Raw genomic sequence first — 18,992 nt, forward strand, 5'->3', positions numbered from 1 at the left:
TCTCCAGCCCAGTTCCCTACTGGTCAAACATGCGGATGCCTTTGTCCTCTTGTCTCTGCTCAGGACCTCCTCAGTGGACTGATGGAGCTGAACATCACATAAACCCAGAGATGATGGTGACCTTCTCCAACCAGCAGATGGCTCCAGCTGTCACCACCACCATCCATGGAAGGCCTGCTGAGCTGGTGGAGGACAACAAAGATCTGGGACTATCTCTGACAGGAAGCTGGAGCTCTCCTCTAAGGGGAGGAGGAGAATATCAGGAGACGTCACCAGAGGCAGCATCTCCTGAGGAAGCTTCAGGAGTCAGTAGTCCTCCATAGAGAGCACCACCACCTTCTCCACCACCTGTTGGTCCTATCAGCCTCCAGAACACCATTTATTCTTCTTCTACTCCTTCTTCATTTCATGTCCTGGCTGCTGCTGATGTTAGAGAAGAAATGAATCAGAATCTGAAGTTTTCTTAACGTTTTATTGGTTTTTCAGTCTTTTAAATCAGTTTTGACACATTTGATGGTTTATTTGTGAGTTTGGATACAACATCTGGTGATCTGATTCTTGATTGGTCGCTGGAGAAGAGGTTCAGGGTGAGGTGCGAAGGTGTGAGGAGGAGCGTCTGGTCTGGGCGATCCAGGAGGAGAAGGCTGAGACTCGGGCGTAGACTCCAGGTGACTGTGGACGTCCACAGCCCCTCCCATACGAGGTCACACCTGTGGGAGCCAATCAGAGAGCAGAGTTTCCTCAGTTTACTGTGTGATGTATCGCTGTGTGTCTGTCTGTGGGCGTGTCACCGACCAATCAGAGTCCAGCGTCCGTCGTCTAGCGTCACCAGCGGACCGCCGGAGTCGCCCTGCAGGTTCAAACAGCAGGAAAACTTTATTTAAACAGATCAGAGACAAACAGGAGGAGCTATGTTACCCTGCAAACCTGAACAACCAACCAGCGCTCAGATCACCTGTCACACCTGCTGTTCCAGGTGAGTGATGTAAAAGAGTCCAGGTGAGCTCACCTTACAAGAGTCCACCCCTCCCTCAGGGTATCCGGCACACAGCATGCTGGAGGTGATGGAGTACTCAGGGAGCTGCTGCTGGCACTGGTTCTGATCCACCAGAGGAACCTGGGCCTCCTGGAGAATGTCTGGGGTCGGACCTGACAGAGAATGTCATGTTCCACCATGGTTCATAGAGAACGTCATGTTCCACCATGGTTCATAGAGAGAACGTCATGTTCCACCATGGTTCATAGAGAACGTCATGTTCCACCATGGTTCATAGAGAGAACATCATGTTCCACTATGGTTCATAGAGAGAACATCATGTTCCACCATGGATCATAGAGAACATCACGTTCCACCATGTTTCATAGAGAGAACATCATGTTCCACCATGGTTCATAGAGAGAACCTCATGTTCCACCATGGATCATAGAGAACGTCATGTTCCATCATGGTTCATGTTTGTGTGTTACTGTGTGTCACTGTGTGTTACTGTGTGTGTGTGTGTGTGTGTGTGTGTGTGTGTGTGTGTGTGTGTGTGTGTGTGTGTGTGTGTGTGTGTGTGTGAGTGTGTATGTGTGTGTTGCTGTGTGTGTGTGTTACTGTGTGTGTGTGTTACTGTGTTACTGTGTGTGTGTTACTGTGTGTGTATTACTGTGTGTGTGTGTATATTGCTGTGTGTGTATGTTTGTGTGTGTGTGTGTGTTACTGTGTGTGTGTGTGTGTGTGTGTGTGTGGGCGTGTGTAGGTGTATGTGTGTGTATATATTGCTGTGTGTGTATGTTTGTGTGTGTGTTACTGTGTGCTACTGTGTGTGTGTGTGTGTGTATGTGTGTGTTGCTGTGTGTGTGTGTTACTGTGTGTGTGTTACTGTGTTACTGTGTGTGTGCGTGCGTGTGTGTGTGTGTGCCTGTGTAGGTGTGTGTATGTGTGTATATATTGCTGTGTGTGTATGTTTGTGTGTGTGTGTGTGTGTGTGTGTGTTACTGTGTGTGTTTCACCTCCTTCAGTCTGTCGTCCCCATCCAGCGATGAAACATTTTCTTCCTGCTGTGAAACTCTGACCTTCAGCTGCTAAACACACCGGCTGGACCCAATCTGACACACACACACACACACACACACACACACACACACACACACACACACACACACACACACACACACACACACACACACACACACACACACACAGGCAGGTGTTTATTCTCAAGTGTTGTCTGCAGGTTTGAGTCCTACAGGACGGTGTTGCTGATTGGCTGACTGGTATTGACCGGTGAAGCTGATTGGCTGATTGGTATTGACCGGTGAAGCTGATTGGCTGATTGGTATTGACCGATGAAGCTGATCGGCTGACTGGTACATACCGGTGAAGCTGATTGGCTGCTGCAGGTGCATCATGGCGATGTCGGCCTGCTTGGTGATCCTGTCGTACTTTCTGTGGAAGATCACGCGATCCACTCGTCGGGTCTGAACGTGCTCAGAGTCACTGTGGATCTGAGAGTGGAGTCCGAACACAGCCTCCCAGGACTGCAGGTGGATGTTTTTCCTGCAGAGACATCATGTGTTCATCATTAGTTACTGCCGGCACCACCTGCAGGCTGAAGTCTAACCCACAGCTGAGGGTTCAGAGGAGTCCACAGGTTAGAGGTTCAGAAAGTCATCAGGGTTCCTAAAAGTGACTGAAAGCAGCAGCGTGATCACAGAAGTCTGGTCAGACCTGACTAACAGATGGAAATGGTGGAGATTAAACATGCGTTAGAAGATGCTCTTTAATCTAAACCTCTGACTCAGAGAGGACGGAGCTCACCTGGACAGGTGTAGTTTTCATGTCATACCGCTGATTGGACAGACTCACCCGTAGACGCAGTGTGCAGCAGTCAGCAGCCAATCCCGGCCAATCAGAGAGGCTCCACAGCGATGATGCCCCCGCCACTGCAGAGACACAATCCATGGCCACGCCCCCTCCATAGCGTTAACCCCGCCCACCACTCGGCCTGACAGGTACAAACACTCAGGTGAAGCATTCAGACTGAATCTATCAGGTCTGATTCTATTCCTCATTCTATTCGTTCCTCTCTAGTTCCTGCTCAGGTTTACCTTTTACCTACCTTGACCAGGCACTCTGTCCTCTGATTGGTCCGACTCACTTGTGACATTCGAGGCCAGACGGACTCCACAGGCTGAAACACAGACTCAGGTTCATCCTTCACGTCAAACACGATGCACCTGAAGATCACCTGAAGAGCTCTGAACAGCTGAGATACTCACGTTGGTTGTTACAGCTCAGAGAGACCACCTGGTCCCTGCTGCAGGTCCCACTGCAAGAAACCACGTCACGTATGAACAACGTCATGTATGAACCACATCACGTATGAACATCATGTATGAACCAGGTCACGTATGAACAACGTCACATATGAACCACATCACGAATGAACCATGCCACGTATGAACCATATCACGTATGAACCACGTCACGTATGAACCATGCCACGTATGAACCATGTCACGTATGAACCACGTCACGTATGAACCACATCACGTATTAACCATGTCACATATGAACCATGCCACGTATGAACCATGTCATGTATGAACAACATCACGTATGAAGCATGTGAAGTATGAACCATGTCATGTATGAACCATGTCACGTATGAACCACGTCACGTATGAACCACATCACGTATGAACCCTGTTACGTATGAACCATGTCATGTATGAACAACGTCACGTATGAACCATGTCACTATGAACTGTCACGTATGAACCACATCACGTATGAACCATGTCATGTATGAACAACATCACGTATGAACCATATCACGTATGAACCACGTCACATATGAACCATGCCACTTATGAACCATGTCACGTATGAACCACGTCACGTATGAAACACATCACGTATTAACCATGTCACATATGAACCATGCCATGTATGAACCATGTCATGTATGAACATCACGTATGAAGCATGTCAAGTATGAACCATGTCATGTATGAACCATGTCACGTATGAACCACATCACGTATGAACCACATCACGTATGAACCATGTCATGTATGAACAACATCACGTATGAACCACATCACGTATGAACCACGTCACGTATGAACCATGCCACGTATGAACCATGTCACGTATGAACCACGTCACGTATGAAACACATCACGTATTAACCATGTCACATATGAACCATGCCACGTATGAACCATGTCATGTATGAACAACATCACGTATGAAGCATGTCAAGTATGAACCATGTCATGTATGAACCATGTCACATATGAACCACGTCACGTATGAACCACATCACGTATGAACCATGTTACGTATGAACCATGTCATGTATGAACAACGTCACGTATGAACCATGTCACTATGAACTATGTCACGTATGAACCACATCACATATGAACCATGTCATGTATGAACAACATCACATATGAACCATGCCATGTATGAACCATGTCACGTATGAACCACGTCACGTATGAACCACGTCACGTATGAACATCACGTATGAACCACGTCATGTATGAACCGTGTCACGTATGAACAACATCACGTGTGAACCACATCATGTATGAACATCACGTATGAACCACGTCACGTATGAACCATGTCATGTATGAACAACGTCACGTATGAACCATGTCATGTATGAACAACGTCACGTATGAACCACGTCACCTATGAAAAACATCACAAATGAACCCCGTCATGTATATACAACATCATGTCACGTATGAACCATGTCATGTATGAACAACGTCACGTATGAACCATGCCACGTATGAACCATGTCACGTATGAACCACGTCACATATGAACCATGTCATGTATGAACCAGGTCACGTATGAACCATGTCACGTATGAACCACGTCATTTATGAACCACGTCACGTATGAACCACGTCACCTATGAAAAACGTCACGTATGAACCACGTCACGTATACACAACATCATGTCACGTATGACCAATGTTAAATCATGTATGAACAATGTCATTGTCATGGTCAGCCTCTAGTTGAGTTTAAGTCCTAGTCCTGAGTCTAGTCTTGGTTCTCACTATGGTTTTATTGGAAGTCCTGTTTCCTTTTCTGGTTCTGGTGTTCCGTACCTGACGATGGTTTCCAGTGTTCTGTTACTGGTGACTGTGATGGTTACAAATGGGGAATCCTGAGGCAGAGCCGGCAGCAGAGAGGTTTCTCCGGTCCTGCACATCAGAAACCAGACGTAAGGAACTCTTCATTCAGCCACTGACCTGTCTGACATCTGAGTTTACCTGTACCCCAGGTACTGACACCTGAGTTTACCTGTACCCCAGGTACTGACACCTGAGTTTACCTGTACCCCAGGTATTGACAGGTGAGTTTACATGTACCCCAGACACTGAGAGGTGAGTTTACCTGTATCCCAGGTACTGACAGGTGAAGTTGGACAGGTGGGAGCTCCAGGTGTCACCACACACGGTGAACAGAGACGAGTTGAGCTGAAACTGAAGCCGATTGGAACCGTTCACTTGCAGCACGACTGAGACACAAACACAAAGTGCTAGTTATTAGTTAGCTAGTTATTAGCAAGTTAGTTATTAGTTAGCTAGTTATTAGTTAACTAGTTATTAGTTAGCTAGTTATTAGTTAATTAGTTATTAGTTAGCTAGTAATTAAATAGCTAGTTATTAATTAGCTAGTTATTAGCTACAATCATAATAATCAGTTATTGATCTCCTACATTACTAATAATCAGTATCAGTGCTCACTACAGTCGGCTTCATCAGATGCATCAGGACAGTCAACCACGCTGTCACACAGACCGTCACCATGGATACAGCTTCCTGTCTGACACTGGAACTGACCACCTGTACACAGAGCTGTTGACACAGAATACATTCAATCAATAATCAATACATGATGAGACAGAACATCTGATCAGGACGTCCTGATGGTTCTGACTGGTTTCATATTCAGAGGTTTAATAAAGCTGACCTCTGACCTCAGACACTCACCTGGTGCCCCCAGATGGACCCCGGAGGTGAAGTTGGCTTTGAAGCCCCGACCAAAACCCGACTTATCCGTAGAGAACCGTACTATAATCTGATTGGCTGTTGAGAACAGGTCATGGGCAGGGCCATCGCTACCGGTGAGAACAGCTGAAAGAAGAAAACAACTCCAGGTAAATACCTAAAGCAGGATAAAGTCACCTGCACAGGTATAAGTCAGGAAGAAGCTGCAGAGGATTGTGGGTAAAATGCTTCTCACCCAGTAAGGTGGAGTTCGGCCCCACCCCATCCCGCACCTCCACCACATCATAGGTCGCCTCCACGTCAAAGTCCAGGAAGTGGAGCTGAATGTTGTGGCCCTCCGCAGCATGAAGGGTCCACACACCTGTAGCAGAGCATCATGGGTAAATACCACCAGGTAAACATGTCGCACATGCTCAGTACACAACAGGAAGTCAGGATCAGTGGGTCTGGAAGCAACATTTATAAACACAAATACAAGAATACATGTAGCAGTAGAACAGGTAGAAGAACAGGTAGAAGCACATGTATGAATAAAAACTCTAAGTACAGGTATGAGTAAAAAGTATAAGTACATCTATCAATAAAAACTCTAAGTACAGGTAGAAGTAGAAGTGTAAGTACAGGTAGAAGTAGAAAGTACAGGTGTAATGGGAGGTACAGGTAGGATGCAGGCGTACTCACACTCTGCTTGGTTCCCGTAGGATTGTGGGTAGTTTGGGGAGCTGAAGGTGGAGTTTGGCTCCCAGAGGTCGAACGGTCCTCCACAGTCAGCTGGACCAATCAGAGAACAGAAGGGGCGGAGTCAGAATGGATCGACAGCACAGGTGTGTGCCTGGTGGTGCTCAGGTGTGCAGTTAATCTCACCTGGTATGGGGGGCGGGGTCATCGGAGGCATTACATTGGTTGGCTCAGGGGGGGCGGGGCCACATGGAGCAGATGTCAGCATGATGTCATCCAGAGCGATGTCGTTGAACACGCCTTCTTTCTTCAGCGCTTCAAAGGTCACCTGCAGAGGTCAGAGGTCAGCTGATCAGAACCTTCCTGACCGATGTGATGCCACTAGGGAGACGTGATATCACTGACCGTGGCCTTTAATGTCAGATTGAGGGTCACCTGGCCATAGTTCCAGGTGTTGCCATAGTTACCGTCCTTCTGGAAGAGCACGGTGGCGGCAGATTCGGGTTGCCATGGCAACGGCAGCAGCAGGACTCTGAGACGGTGGACGTCGTCTCCAAACATGTGGTACCTGAGGACAGGTGTTTACATGTTGTGATTGTTTACTAGTTACCTGAGGACACGTGTTTCCATGTTGTTGTTGTTTACTAGTTTATTGTTGGTGCTACTTTAGCTTTGAGTCACCTTCATGCTAATGTCAGATGGACAGACGCTGCAGGAGGTCGGGTATGATCTGTTCAGTGTTGGTCTGTAGTCTAAATCTGACCTTCTCCCAACTACAACATAAACCCAAAGTTCAGAGAGAACCTCAGACCTGATGCTTTCATGTTCTGCTACTCTGTCGGTGTCTCTCCTCCTGACATCAGGAAACCTCTCAGCCTGAATCATCTGATCTCCTGATCCTCTCTGGACCTCCTCATCCTCTCTGGACCTCCTGATCCTCTCTGGACCTTCTCATCCTCTCTGGACGTCCTCATCCTCTCTGGACCTCCTGATCCTCTCTGGACCTTCTCATCCTCTCTGGACCTCCTCATCCTCTCTGGACCTCGCTGAACTTCCACAACACTAATTTGTTGAATGACTTATTTTTGTTAACCTTTTGGTTTGTTTTTATTTCCATGTTTGTTTGTTTGTTTAGATGTTTCAATGGTTTTATTTACATTTGCTTGGACCATTTTAGGCTCCTGTTAATTAACAAACCTAATGTTTCCTTTTACTGTTTGCAGATGATGAACAGATTTACCTGCAGGTTAGTGGTTCACTGCAGCCAGAAGATCTGAATCATGTTGGACATTCATTGTTGTCTCAACCAAATCTGAGAAGTTGTTGTTTTACCCGTCCAGACCTATCAGTTGACTGTGTCTCGTGCTCTCGGCCTTCTAGATGTCCATGATTGACCCTTTTCTAATATCTGGGTGTGATTTTTCATTGTGCTTTTAAATTTGACAAACAGATCAGATCAGTTCTGTTGTTAAAACTGGATTCTTTCAGTTGAGACTGTTGACCAAAGTAAAGTCCTATCTGTCCCCAGGGACTCTGAGAGTCAAACATGCCTTCATCTCATCTAGACTAGACTATTATAAACCTCTGATGTGGTCTGGATCATCACATCTAGACTATTGTAGACCTCTGGATTTGGTCTGGATCATTACATCCAGACTGGACTATCATAGACCTCTGGATGTGGTCTGGATCAGATTCTTTCTGGTCCTAAACGCTGCTGCTGGGTTCTAACAGGAACTAAGAAACGGGAGAACATCAATCCAGTTTTAGCTCCACCAGCTTCCTGTTGCTTCAGGATTGTTTCTAAGATTTTATTGCTTGCTATTAAGGTGTTAAATGAGTTGGCATCTTCTTATTCATCTGGGCTTTTACATGTTCATGCATTAGCTCTGTGGTCGGCCAGTCAGACGGTCCTTAAAGCTCCTAGACACAGAGGTGACTGTTCCTCCTCTGTGGCTGCAGTCTGTGGAACCGTTTACCTGTTCAAATACCTAGATACCTTCAAGCTCCTAATGAAGACAGATGTTCTCTCTGCTTTTATCTGAAGTTGAGCGTTGATACCTTGACATGTTGTTTATCTTGTTCTGTATATTTTCTTCACAGATCATATTTCGTTTCTATCTTCAACCTTGAAATATTTTGGTCAACCTTTGGTTGTTTTTCGATCTGTTAAATAAAAATGTTGACCTGACTTGCTTCTATTTTTATGTGTGCATGTATTTATGTTGTTTACATGTATATTTTTTTATGTTGTATTACATGTGTATAGGTGCGTGTCCACTACATGTGATTTTCCTGCACGGCAACGCACCACATCTAAAAATCACACAGATGGCGGGTGGTCACTAGTGGATCACAACATTGTCACATGACAAAGCTGAGCAACAGCGGGCTGCTACATGGTCACATGACCGAGCTTTCAGCTGGACAGTCCGACAGATGAGTCGGATAAACACAGCAGCTCACAGCTCGAAACATAGTGCATGTGGCATGCTGGTCCGGTTGCGGTGTGTTTCCAGCTGATCCGGTGTGTTTACCTGCAGCTCATTTGCATAAAGTAGACTGGACTCCTACTTTATGCAAATTGGATGCGGCGTGCGGAGATTCCACACATCGTGAAACTGTCCTCAAACATCTAAACTAGGTGTCGGTGACATAAAACCAGGACAGATTCAGCTGCTGCACAGATTATTTCTGCCTCAAATGCTTTCAGAAATATTTTTCGCTGAAGTGTTTTTGAAATAAAAGGGAAAGGTTGCGGCCGAGCCGCTGTGTTTATCTGACTCATCTGTCGGACTGTCCAGCTGAAAGCTCGGTCACGTGACCACGTAGCGGCCTGCTGTTACTCAACGCTGTCATGTGACCATGTTGTGGTCCACTAGTGACTGCCCACCGTCTGTACGATTTTCAGATGCGGTGCGTTGACGTGCAGGAAATTCACATCTAGTGAACACGCAGCTTATGTGTTTATGTTGTTTACATGTGTGTTTGTTTATATTGTTTACATTTGTATTTGTTTCATAAAGTTGCTTTGATGTTTTTGTTTATTTTCTGTTATTTCTATGTTTGCTTGTTTTCCATTGCTTCCATGTGTGTTTGTTTATTGCTTGTTGTTTACCAGAAGCTCATACACATGGGCTGTGTGGGCGGAGTCAGAGGGAGGCTGTGGATCCTGAAGGTCTTGGGCTGCTGGCTGGGGTTCAGAGGAGTGACGATGTAGAAACCTGAGAGTCCAACACCAGCGGATCAGTGTCACCTTCTATTGATCTGATCAGCTCTGATCAGGACTGACCTGGAACTCACCTGAGCCGTTCTCCAGCGTGTGGTCCCCGCTGGGGCCGGTGTTGGGGGGCATTGTGGAGCCACGGGTTCGGATCCAGTTGGAGTCGTGGTCCTGCAGCTGCCTCCAGAAACACATGCCATCCTCGAAGCTGCAGCTGAGCTTCTCCTGGTCTGAGAACAGCAACAGGAAGGACAGACAGGAAGCTGCATCACTAACCCAACCCTCAGAGAGTGTGCTACAGTGTCTTACTGTGTTACTGTGTTACAGTGTGTGTTACTGTGTGTGTTACAGTGTGTGTTACAGTGTGTGTTACAGTGTGTGTTACAGTGTGTGGTACAGTGTGCCACAGTGTGTTACAGCGTGTGTTACAATGTGTGTTACAGTATGCTACAGTGTTACAGTGTGTGTTACAGTGTGTTACAGTGTGTTACAGTGTGTGTTGCAATGTGTGTGTGTTACAGTGTGCTACAGTGTGTGTTACAATGTGTGTTAAAGTGAGTGTTACAGTATATTGCAGTGTATGTTTCAGTGTGTGTTACAGTGTGTGTTACAATGTGTGTGTTACAGTGTATGTTACGATGTGTGTTACAGTGTTACTATGTGTTACGATGTGTGTTACAGTGTTACTATGTGTTACGATGTGTGTTACAGTGTTACTTTGTGTTACAGTGTGTGTTACATGTATCTTACATGTGTGTTACAGTGTGTTACAGTGTGTGTTACGATGTGTGTTACAGTGTTACTATGTGTTACGATGTGTGTTACAGTGTTACTTTGTGTTACAGTGTGTGTTACATGTATCTTACATGTGTGTTACAGTGTGTTACAGTGTGTGTTACAGACAGGAAGCTGGATCCCTAACCCCACCCCTCTGCTAGGAACTCTTACCGGACAGGTTGGACAGATTGGTGGCGCTGTAAGTCGCCTTAAACCCTGGCAGAGTGACGATGTCATCAGAGAAAAACTCTACAGTCGACTGGTCGGTCAGCAGCCACGCAGTCCCGGGGGGGGTGAAGCCTGAGAGCTCAGCTGCCAATCAAAATCAAGTTAACACGTCAGATAAAGTGTGGACAGGTGAAGGAGGAGAACCAGGTGTTCAGCTCACCTGTGAGCACTTTGTCCGGTCCCACGCCTTCGTACAGTCTGAGAGTGTCGATCTGTTCTTCAGTTTCAAACTGAGGGAAGTCTAGGCGAATAGACAGTCCTGTATCAACCCTGAGAACACCACAGCAATGTGTTACAGTGTGTTACAATGTTACAGTGTGTTACAGTGTTTGTTACAGTGTGTTACAGTGTGTTACAGCGTGTGTTACTGTGCTACATTGTGTGTTACAGTGTCACAGTGTGTTACGGTGTTACAATGTGTTACAGTGTGTTACGGTGTTTGTTACAGTGTGTTACGGTGTGTTACGGTGTGTGTTACTGTGCTACAATGTGTTACAATGTGTTAGTGTTTGTTACAGTGTGTTACAATGTGTTGCAGTGTGTTACAGTTTTACAGTGTGTTATAGTCTGTGTTTCAGTGTGTGTTACAGTGTTACAGTGTGCTACAGTGTGTTACAGTGTTGCCATGTGTTACACTCTGTGTTTCAGTGTGCTATAGTGTGTTACAGTGTCTTACAGTGTGTGTTTTACAGTGTATGTTACAGTGTGCTACAGTGTCACAGTGTGTTACAGTGTTAGTGTGTACTGCAGTGTGTGACCGTGTGTATTACAATAATATAGTGTGTGCACTGCACCACACACTGTAATATTGTAACACATACTGTAACACACAGTAACATTGCAGTGTGTGTTACATTGTGGGCTTGTTGTGTTACATTGTGGTCTTGTTGTGTTACATTGTGGTCTTCTTGTGTTATGCTGTGGTCTTGTTGTGCTATATTGTGCAGTGATTGTGTTATTGTTGTGTATCTACCTGATGATCCAGCGGCAGAAGGTGCTGATGTTCTTCATGTCAGACTCCGTCACACTGAACGATCCGTTCGGTCCTCTGAGCACAAACTGTCCGTCACACATGGTTGCTATGGAGACAGGAATGATCCAATGATCCCAGCGTCACAGGTGGGCTGAACACCTGAACCAGACGAAACACCTGAAACATGATTGGTTACCGCAGTGAGCAGCAGCTTCATCAGAGGCGTCGGGACAGTCGTGGACTCCGTCACACAACCGATCGGTCGCCACGCACGTCAACCAATCAGCACACAGCATCTCATCGGAAGAACAGGTGACTGCACACGGAGCACACAGGTGTTAGAGACAACCCCACACACCTGGACAGGAGCAGCTGCAGGTGTTTTACCTGCTGTAGGTGTTTTACCTGCTGTAGGTGTGGTGCTGGTCACTGTAGGTGTTTTACCTGCTGCAGGTGTGGTGCTGGTCGCTGCAGGTGTGGTCTCCTCAGTGTTCTCTGCAGAAACACAAGAGGTTCTTCCATCTCCATATTTCTCCTCAGATGTTAACCTCTGAACTAATGTTGTCTCCTCAGAGTTCCATAGAGGTTCTCAGTCATCAGGTCCTGGTGATCGTAGGAGCTTCAGGAGAAACCAGCTGGAGGTTCATGAAGATATTTCTGAAGCATCTTCTAGAACCTCCAGCTGGTCTCTCCTGGACCTCCTACCATCTCCTCATCCTGTAGATGTTCTTCTATCTCCATGTTTCCAGACTCCTCAGAGAGTTTTACCCGTTTATTGATCAGGACTGAAAGCCTTACCTCACTGATGACATCACTGTGACCTCATCACCTCATTGATGACATCTCTGTGACCTCATCACCTCCCTGATGACATCACTGTGACCTCATCACCTCCCTGATGACATCACTGTGACCTCAGAGACTCACCTGTGATGTGGATGCTGTTCCTGTCAATGACCAATCCCCCGCCATCGGCCTCCTGAAGCCCCGCCTCCAGCTGCTGCTCCACCTCCTTGGGCTTGATCAGCTGATCGAACCAGAGGTCAAAGGTCACCACCACGCTGCCTCGACTGGTGATCAATAACTCAGATTAGGTCATCAATAAAGTCCTCAGCACATTTATTAGATACACAGTTCCAATCAATCAATCAATCAATCAATCAATCAATCAATCAATCAATCAATCAATCAATCAATCAATCAATCAATCAATCAATCAATCAATCAATCAATATCATAAGGATAAGAAACAACTGATGAGTCCCTTCATCAGCTGATCAACATGATCAATCAGTAATAATGTGATTGATCAGTGATCTGTGATTGGTCAGTAGATCAGTAATGATGTGTTATTGATCAGTAATGATGTGTTATTGATCAGTAATGATGTGTTATTGATCAGTAATGATGTGTGATTCATCAGTAATGATGTAGTTATTGATCAGTAATGATGTGTGATTCATCAGTAATGATGTAGTTATTGATCAGTGGTGTGTTATTGATCAGTAGTGATGTGTGATTGATAAGTAATGATGTTATTATTGATCAGTAATGATGTGTGATTGATCAGTAATGATGTAGTTATTGATCAGATATCTGACCTGAAGCGTTGAACCTGACAGGACCTGAATGCCTGTTTTAGCTCACTTAGACTGAAGGCCTCAGACACCTGTCAGCCAATCAGAGGTTAGACTGAGGTCAAGTGACTTTACAGTGGAACCTGATCTGTTTGATGTGTGACTGAAGTAATGAAGCTGATCAGATCAATATTCTGGCCTTGTGTTCTGTGAGAAGGAAACATCTCCTCTCAGATGAAACTCACCAGCTGCTGGACGTCGAAGGCCAGAGACTTGAAGAGCAGACTGCTGGAGTTCTTCAGCTCTTCAGAGAACTCAGCTCCCTGTTTGATCACCATTCGCCCCCTCAGCCTCCCCGGCTCCTCAGCACCTCCACACCAACAACAACATAATCAATACCTGCCCTGATGTCATCGATCGGTGGCTGAACCGTGAGTCTACCTGCAGGCTCCAGGCTGAGATACGAGACGACTATCAGGCCGACACAACAGACGAGGAGAAGCAGCACCACGACGCTGAGGAGAACCTCCAGAGACGACAGCCGGCGAGTCATCCTGAGGACCGATCAATACCGATCGATTGAAATGATGAGAGAGAGCCTTCAGCTGCTTGTATGACACCTGTCAGTTTCTCTGCCGAGATCAGCTGCTGCTTCTTCGTCTGTTTACTTCATAAACTCTGAGCGGCTGACTGACCTGTTGGACTCTGAATCTGATCCCTGATCAGCTTTTATTGAGCTGCAAATGACAAATGACTCAGTATGACGGCAGCAACTGATAATCAATACAGCAGCTATTAATCAGTACAGCAGCTATTATTCAATTTTTTGTTGACAAGGTCAGAAACATTAGAGAGACTATTTTTCCACTGTCCTCTTTAAATGCTGACTTTGGTATATCTTTGTCTTCTAAGTGGTCATCCTTTAGCCCTGTGACCCTACAGGATATCACTGCTCTGCTTCAGAAAATGAAACCCTCCTCATCTCCTGCAGATGTTCTCCCTACAAAGTTGTTTAATACTGTTTTTAACATTATTGGCCCCACAATTGTGAAATTGATAAATGTTTCACTCTCAACTGGTGTGGTTCCCAGCTTTTTTAAACATGCGGTTGTTGAACCAGTACTTAAAAAGCCGAATCTAGACCCCTCACTACCTCTAAACTACAGGCCTATTCCCAAACTTCCATTTCTGTCTAAGATAATGGAAAAAGTGGTAGCAGAGAATCTCATTGTGTTTTTAGAAAAATTTAATGCTCTTGACAGATTTCAGTCAGGGTTCCGCAGAAATCATTCCACTGAAACGGCCTTGATCAGAGTCTCCAGTGACATTATGATGGCAGCTGACTCTGGTGAATACATGGTTCTGGTTTTATTGGACCTGTCATCTGCTTTTGACACTGTTGATCATAACATAATGATAAATAGACTTGAACAGATAGGGTTGTCTGGTTCTGTCATGAAATAGTTTACATCTTACCTCTCTGACAGAAGTTTTAGTGTCCTTGCTAATCAGATTCTCTCTGAAATGGCATGCCTGACGTGGGGTACCACAGGGCTCGGTTTTAGGACAATTTTGTTTTTATTGTATATTCTCCCTCTTGGGAAGTTAATTAGTCAGTTTAAGGATATTTCTTACCATCTGTATGCAGATGATATCCAATTATTCTGCTCCTTTAAGGATACTGAGTTGCACAAACTGTTTTCCTTAACCAGCTGTTTGACCAACATAAATCATTGGTTAACTGGAAATTTTCTTTAACTGAACTTAGATAAGACGGAGACACTAATTGTTGCCCCAGAAAATAGGATCCCCTTGATTAGGCATCACTTAGGCACCTTAGGCTCGTCCATCCAGTCTAGTCTTAGAAATCTGGGTGTTGTCTTTGACTCTGCCTTGTCTCTGGAGCAGCATACCAAAAATTTAATTAGAAACTGCCTTTTCCAGCTAAGGAATATTTCTAAACTGAGAGCTCTGGTGTCTAAAGCGGAGCTTGAAATGTTCATTCACGCCTTCATTTCTTCACGTTTAGATTACTGTAACAGCCTTTTTACCTGTTTGAGCCAGAAAGAACTTCATCGCCTACAGGCTGTTCAGAACTCTGCTGCAAGGCTCTTAACCCGCACTAAAAAAAGAGATCACATCACCCCCGTTTTAAAAGAACTTCACTGGCTCCCAGTTCATTTTAGGATTCTTTTTAAAATTTTAGTTATCACTTTTAGAGCTCTGAATGGTCAAGCTCCAGCCTATATCTCTGATATTTTAAATTGCTACAACCCAAAACGTTCTCTGAGATCCTCAGGCCAAGGATTGCTGGTCATTCCCCATACCCGCTTTAAAACCAGAGGGGATCGAGCCTTTCAAGTAGTGGCCCCTAGGCTATGGAATGCTTTGCCAATGTCTCTGCGCACTTCAGATTCTGTTGAGTCCTTTAAAAGGCAGCTGAAGACCTGGCTGTTCAGTCAAGCTTTTAGCTCGGTGGTGTTGTTGTGACAACTTCTTTTGTTTTCTGTGTTTGTGCTCATGGTTGTGTCACTCCTTGTTTTTATTTGCTGATACAGCAGCTATTAATCAGTACAGCAGCTATTAATCAATACAGCAGCAATTAATCAATACAGCAGCTATTAATCAATACAGCAGCTGATAATCAGGAAGGATGTTTGTGCTGCTGGGAACAAGGATCAGAATTATTCTGACTGTTCAGACGAAAGTTTACAATCCCAACATGACACAAACAAACCATGTGTTTAGATGATGTTTACGTGTTTATATGAATATTTAGTTTAGATGAGAATCTAAATTGTCCGTAGGTGTGATTGTTTGTCTCTGTGTAGCCCTGTGATAGACTGTTACCTGTCCAGGTGAACCTGTGATAGACTGTTACCTGTCCAGGTGAACCTGTGATAGACTGTTACCTGTCCAGGTGTCCCCTGCCTTCACCCTCACTCAGCTGGGATAGACTCCAGCCCCCCATGACCTTGAGGAGGATTAAATGGTGGATAATGGATCAATGAATGCTTACATGTTTATATGTATGTTTACATGTTTGTATGTTTACATGTTTATATAATGTTTACATGTTTATATGTATGTTTACATGTTTGTATGTTTACATGTTTATATGTTTCTAAAAATGTTGTGAGTGTTGGTGTTGTTCAGATGTTGCCTGGCTCATCTGTATTCCTGCTGTCGCTGATTAGACTAAAGTCTACCTGTGCACCACATAAACCTGTCAGGTAATCTGCTGTAGTCAGGCCCTGCCCCCTGCACTCACCTGGCAGGTAATCTGCTGTAATCAGGCCCCGCCCCCTGCACTCACCTGGCAGGTCAAGGCTCACCTGCAGGATCTTAAATGAATCCTTGCTGTGACTTTATGAGCAGCAGGTTTACAGACGGAAACAAAGAAACATTCAGACGTTAGAAAACAATAAAACATCTCCAGAAACTACCAGATGTTCCCCAGATGTTCCTCAAATGTTCCTCAGATGTTTGTCATATGTTCCCCAGATGTTTGTCATATGTTTGCCATATGTTCCCCAGATGTTTGCCAGATGTTTGTCATATGTTCCCCAGATGTTCGTCATATATTCCCCAGATGTTTGTCATATGTTTGCCATATGTTTGCCAGATGTTTGTTATATGTTTGCCAGATGTTTGTCACATGTTTGTGATATGTTCCCCAGATGTTTGTCATGTTTGTCAATGTTCCCCAGATGTTTGTCACATGTTTGTCATATGGTTGCCATATGCTTACCAGATGTTTGCCATATGTTTGCCAGATGTTTGTTATATATTTGTCATTTGTTTGCCAGATGTTTGCCATATGTTCCCCAGATGTTTGTCATATGTTCTCCATGTTTGTCATGTTTGCCATGTGTTTGCCAGATATTTGCCATATGTTTGCCAGATGGTTGTCATATGTTTGTCATATGTTTGCCAGATGGTTGTCATATGTTTGTCATTTGTTTGCCAGATGTTTGTCATATGTTTGCTAGATGTTTGTCAATGTTTCCCAGATGTTTGTCATATGTTTGCTATATGGTTGCCATATTTTTGCCAGATGTTTGCCATATGGTTGCCAGATGTTTGCCAGATGTTTGCCATATGTTCCCCAGATGTTTGCCAGATGTTTGACATATGTTACCCAGACGTTCCCCAGATGTTTGTCTTATGTTTGCCAGATGTTTGTTATATGTTTGCCAGATGTTTGTCATATGTTTGTCATATGGTTGCCATATGTTTGCCATATGTTTGCCAGAGTTTTTCCATATGGTTGCCAGATGTTCCTCACGTTTGCCAGATGTCTGCCTGATGTGTGCCATATGTTCCCCAGATGTTTGTCATATGTCTGCCAGATGGTCCCCAGATATTAGTCATGTGTTTTCCAGATGTTTGCCATATGGTACCCAGATGTTTGCCAGATGATTGCCGGATGTTTGTCATAGGTTTGCCATATGTTTGTCATATGCTTGCCATATGTTTTCTAGATGATTGCCAGATGTTTGTGATATGTTTGCCATATGTTTGTCATATGTTTGCCATATGTTTGCAATATGTTTGTCATATGTTTGCCAGAGGTTTGCCAGAGGTTTGCCATATGTTTGCCAAATGTTTGCCATATGATTGCCAAATGTTTGCCAGATGGTTGTCATGTGTTTTCCAGATTTTTGCCATATGTTTTCCAGATGTGTGTCATATGTTTGCCAAATGTTTGCCAGATAGTTGTCATGTGTTTGCCAGATGTTTCCCAGATGTTTGTCATATGTTTGCCATATGCTTGTCATATGTTTGCCTGATACTTGTCATATGTTCACCAGATGTTTGTCATTTTTCCCCAGATGTTTATTATATGTTTGCCAGATCATTGCCAGATGTTTGCCACATCTGGACATTTGAACTTTCTAACCGAACACTAGCTCCTTCAGAAACTGGACTCACCTGGACTTGTTTCACTTCTTGAACATGTCAGATGTCTTCAGAAATCCTGCTGAAGCTCTGAAGACCAAACCTCTGGTTATCAGTAGGGTTGGGGTCAGTAGCTGCACATTAGCCTCAAATGTTTCTCTTCAAGAATCATCAAACCTTCAGTTCACTGCCTGAGGACCAAACCAGGTCCAGTCTGGACCACAGAGGTCTACTAGAAGCTGCTCTGGTGGCTCCAACAGGCTGCTTCAAACCAATGAGTCTCCAGATTGAAGCAGAAACATGAACAACATCGTAGAGATTCATGATCAATAACCTGTCAAACCAATCGGATCACTGTTCAGTTGGATCAGATGTCAGAAAGATCTGGTCCATCTCCTAGAAGCAGATGTTCTTCAGCTTTATCTCCTCTAACTGCACACGTCTGGAGCTACAACCTGAGGAGGCAGAAGGTCACCTGTGATCACCTGTACTGATGTCAGGAAGACGAACAGTCGACTGTCAGTCAGAATATATTTAGTAAACCCAGAAGCTGGATGAGTTCCTAACATCAGAGGATCTTGGTGCACAGAAGAAAGACGACTAA

General features: G+C 44.7%; 1 protein-coding gene across 3 annotated transcripts; it reads right to left on the reverse strand.

Annotated features, from left to right (window-relative positions):
- Positions 1-453: 453 nt before the first annotated feature.
- Positions 454-14,179, reverse strand: LOC129350516 (enteropeptidase-like). 3 transcript variants are annotated; one of them, XM_055017289.1, is made up of 27 exons: positions 13,928-14,179; positions 13,732-13,856; positions 13,511-13,578; positions 12,837-12,979; positions 12,315-12,404; positions 12,106-12,225; positions 11,910-12,015; positions 11,097-11,206; positions 10,880-11,020; positions 10,012-10,161; positions 9,827-9,932; positions 7,144-7,276; positions 6,895-7,036; positions 6,712-6,801; positions 6,266-6,391; positions 6,013-6,156; positions 5,767-5,877; positions 5,414-5,537; positions 5,125-5,220; positions 3,265-3,314; positions 3,105-3,176; positions 2,852-2,990; positions 2,361-2,542; positions 1,996-2,091; positions 1,010-1,149; positions 796-850; positions 454-710 (listed from the first exon to the last, which is right to left on the reverse strand). In XM_055017289.1, exons 1-27 carry the CDS (start codon positions 14,037-14,039, stop codon positions 583-585), a joined length of 3,099 nt encoding a protein of 1,032 aa, XP_054873264.1. In that variant the 5' UTR covers positions 14,040-14,179; the 3' UTR covers positions 454-582. The 3 variants fall into 3 exon arrangements, with proteins under 3 accessions (XP_054873264.1, XP_054873265.1, XP_054873263.1); XM_055017290.1 differs by having other exon boundaries at positions 7,114-7,276; positions 12,354-12,404; positions 13,928-14,178; XM_055017288.1 differs by having other exon boundaries at positions 7,114-7,276; positions 13,928-14,178.
- Between the last annotated feature and the right edge of the window lie 4,813 nt (positions 14,180-18,992).

This window comes from Amphiprion ocellaris, chromosome 14, assembly GCF_022539595.1.
Source record: "Amphiprion ocellaris isolate individual 3 ecotype Okinawa chromosome 14, ASM2253959v1, whole genome shotgun sequence".
NCBI classification, from domain to species: domain Eukaryota; kingdom Metazoa; phylum Chordata; class Actinopteri; family Pomacentridae; genus Amphiprion; species Amphiprion ocellaris.

Bases quoted from the DNA above. Each gene is read 5' to 3' on its own strand.
- LOC129350516 (XM_055017288.1), bottom strand. From the start codon at position 14,039: ATGACTCGCCGGCTGTCGTCTCTGGAGGTTCTCCTCAGCGTCGTGGTG. The intron at 5,538-5,766 runs GTGAGCACTGAT...TTTGTGTCTCAG, and splicing joins ATCTGATGAAGCCGACTGTA to TCGTGCTGCAAGTGAACGGT. The intron at 711-795 runs GTCGGTGACACG...TGGCTCCCACAG, and splicing joins CGGACGCTGGACTCTGATTG to GTGTGACCTCGTATGGGAGG.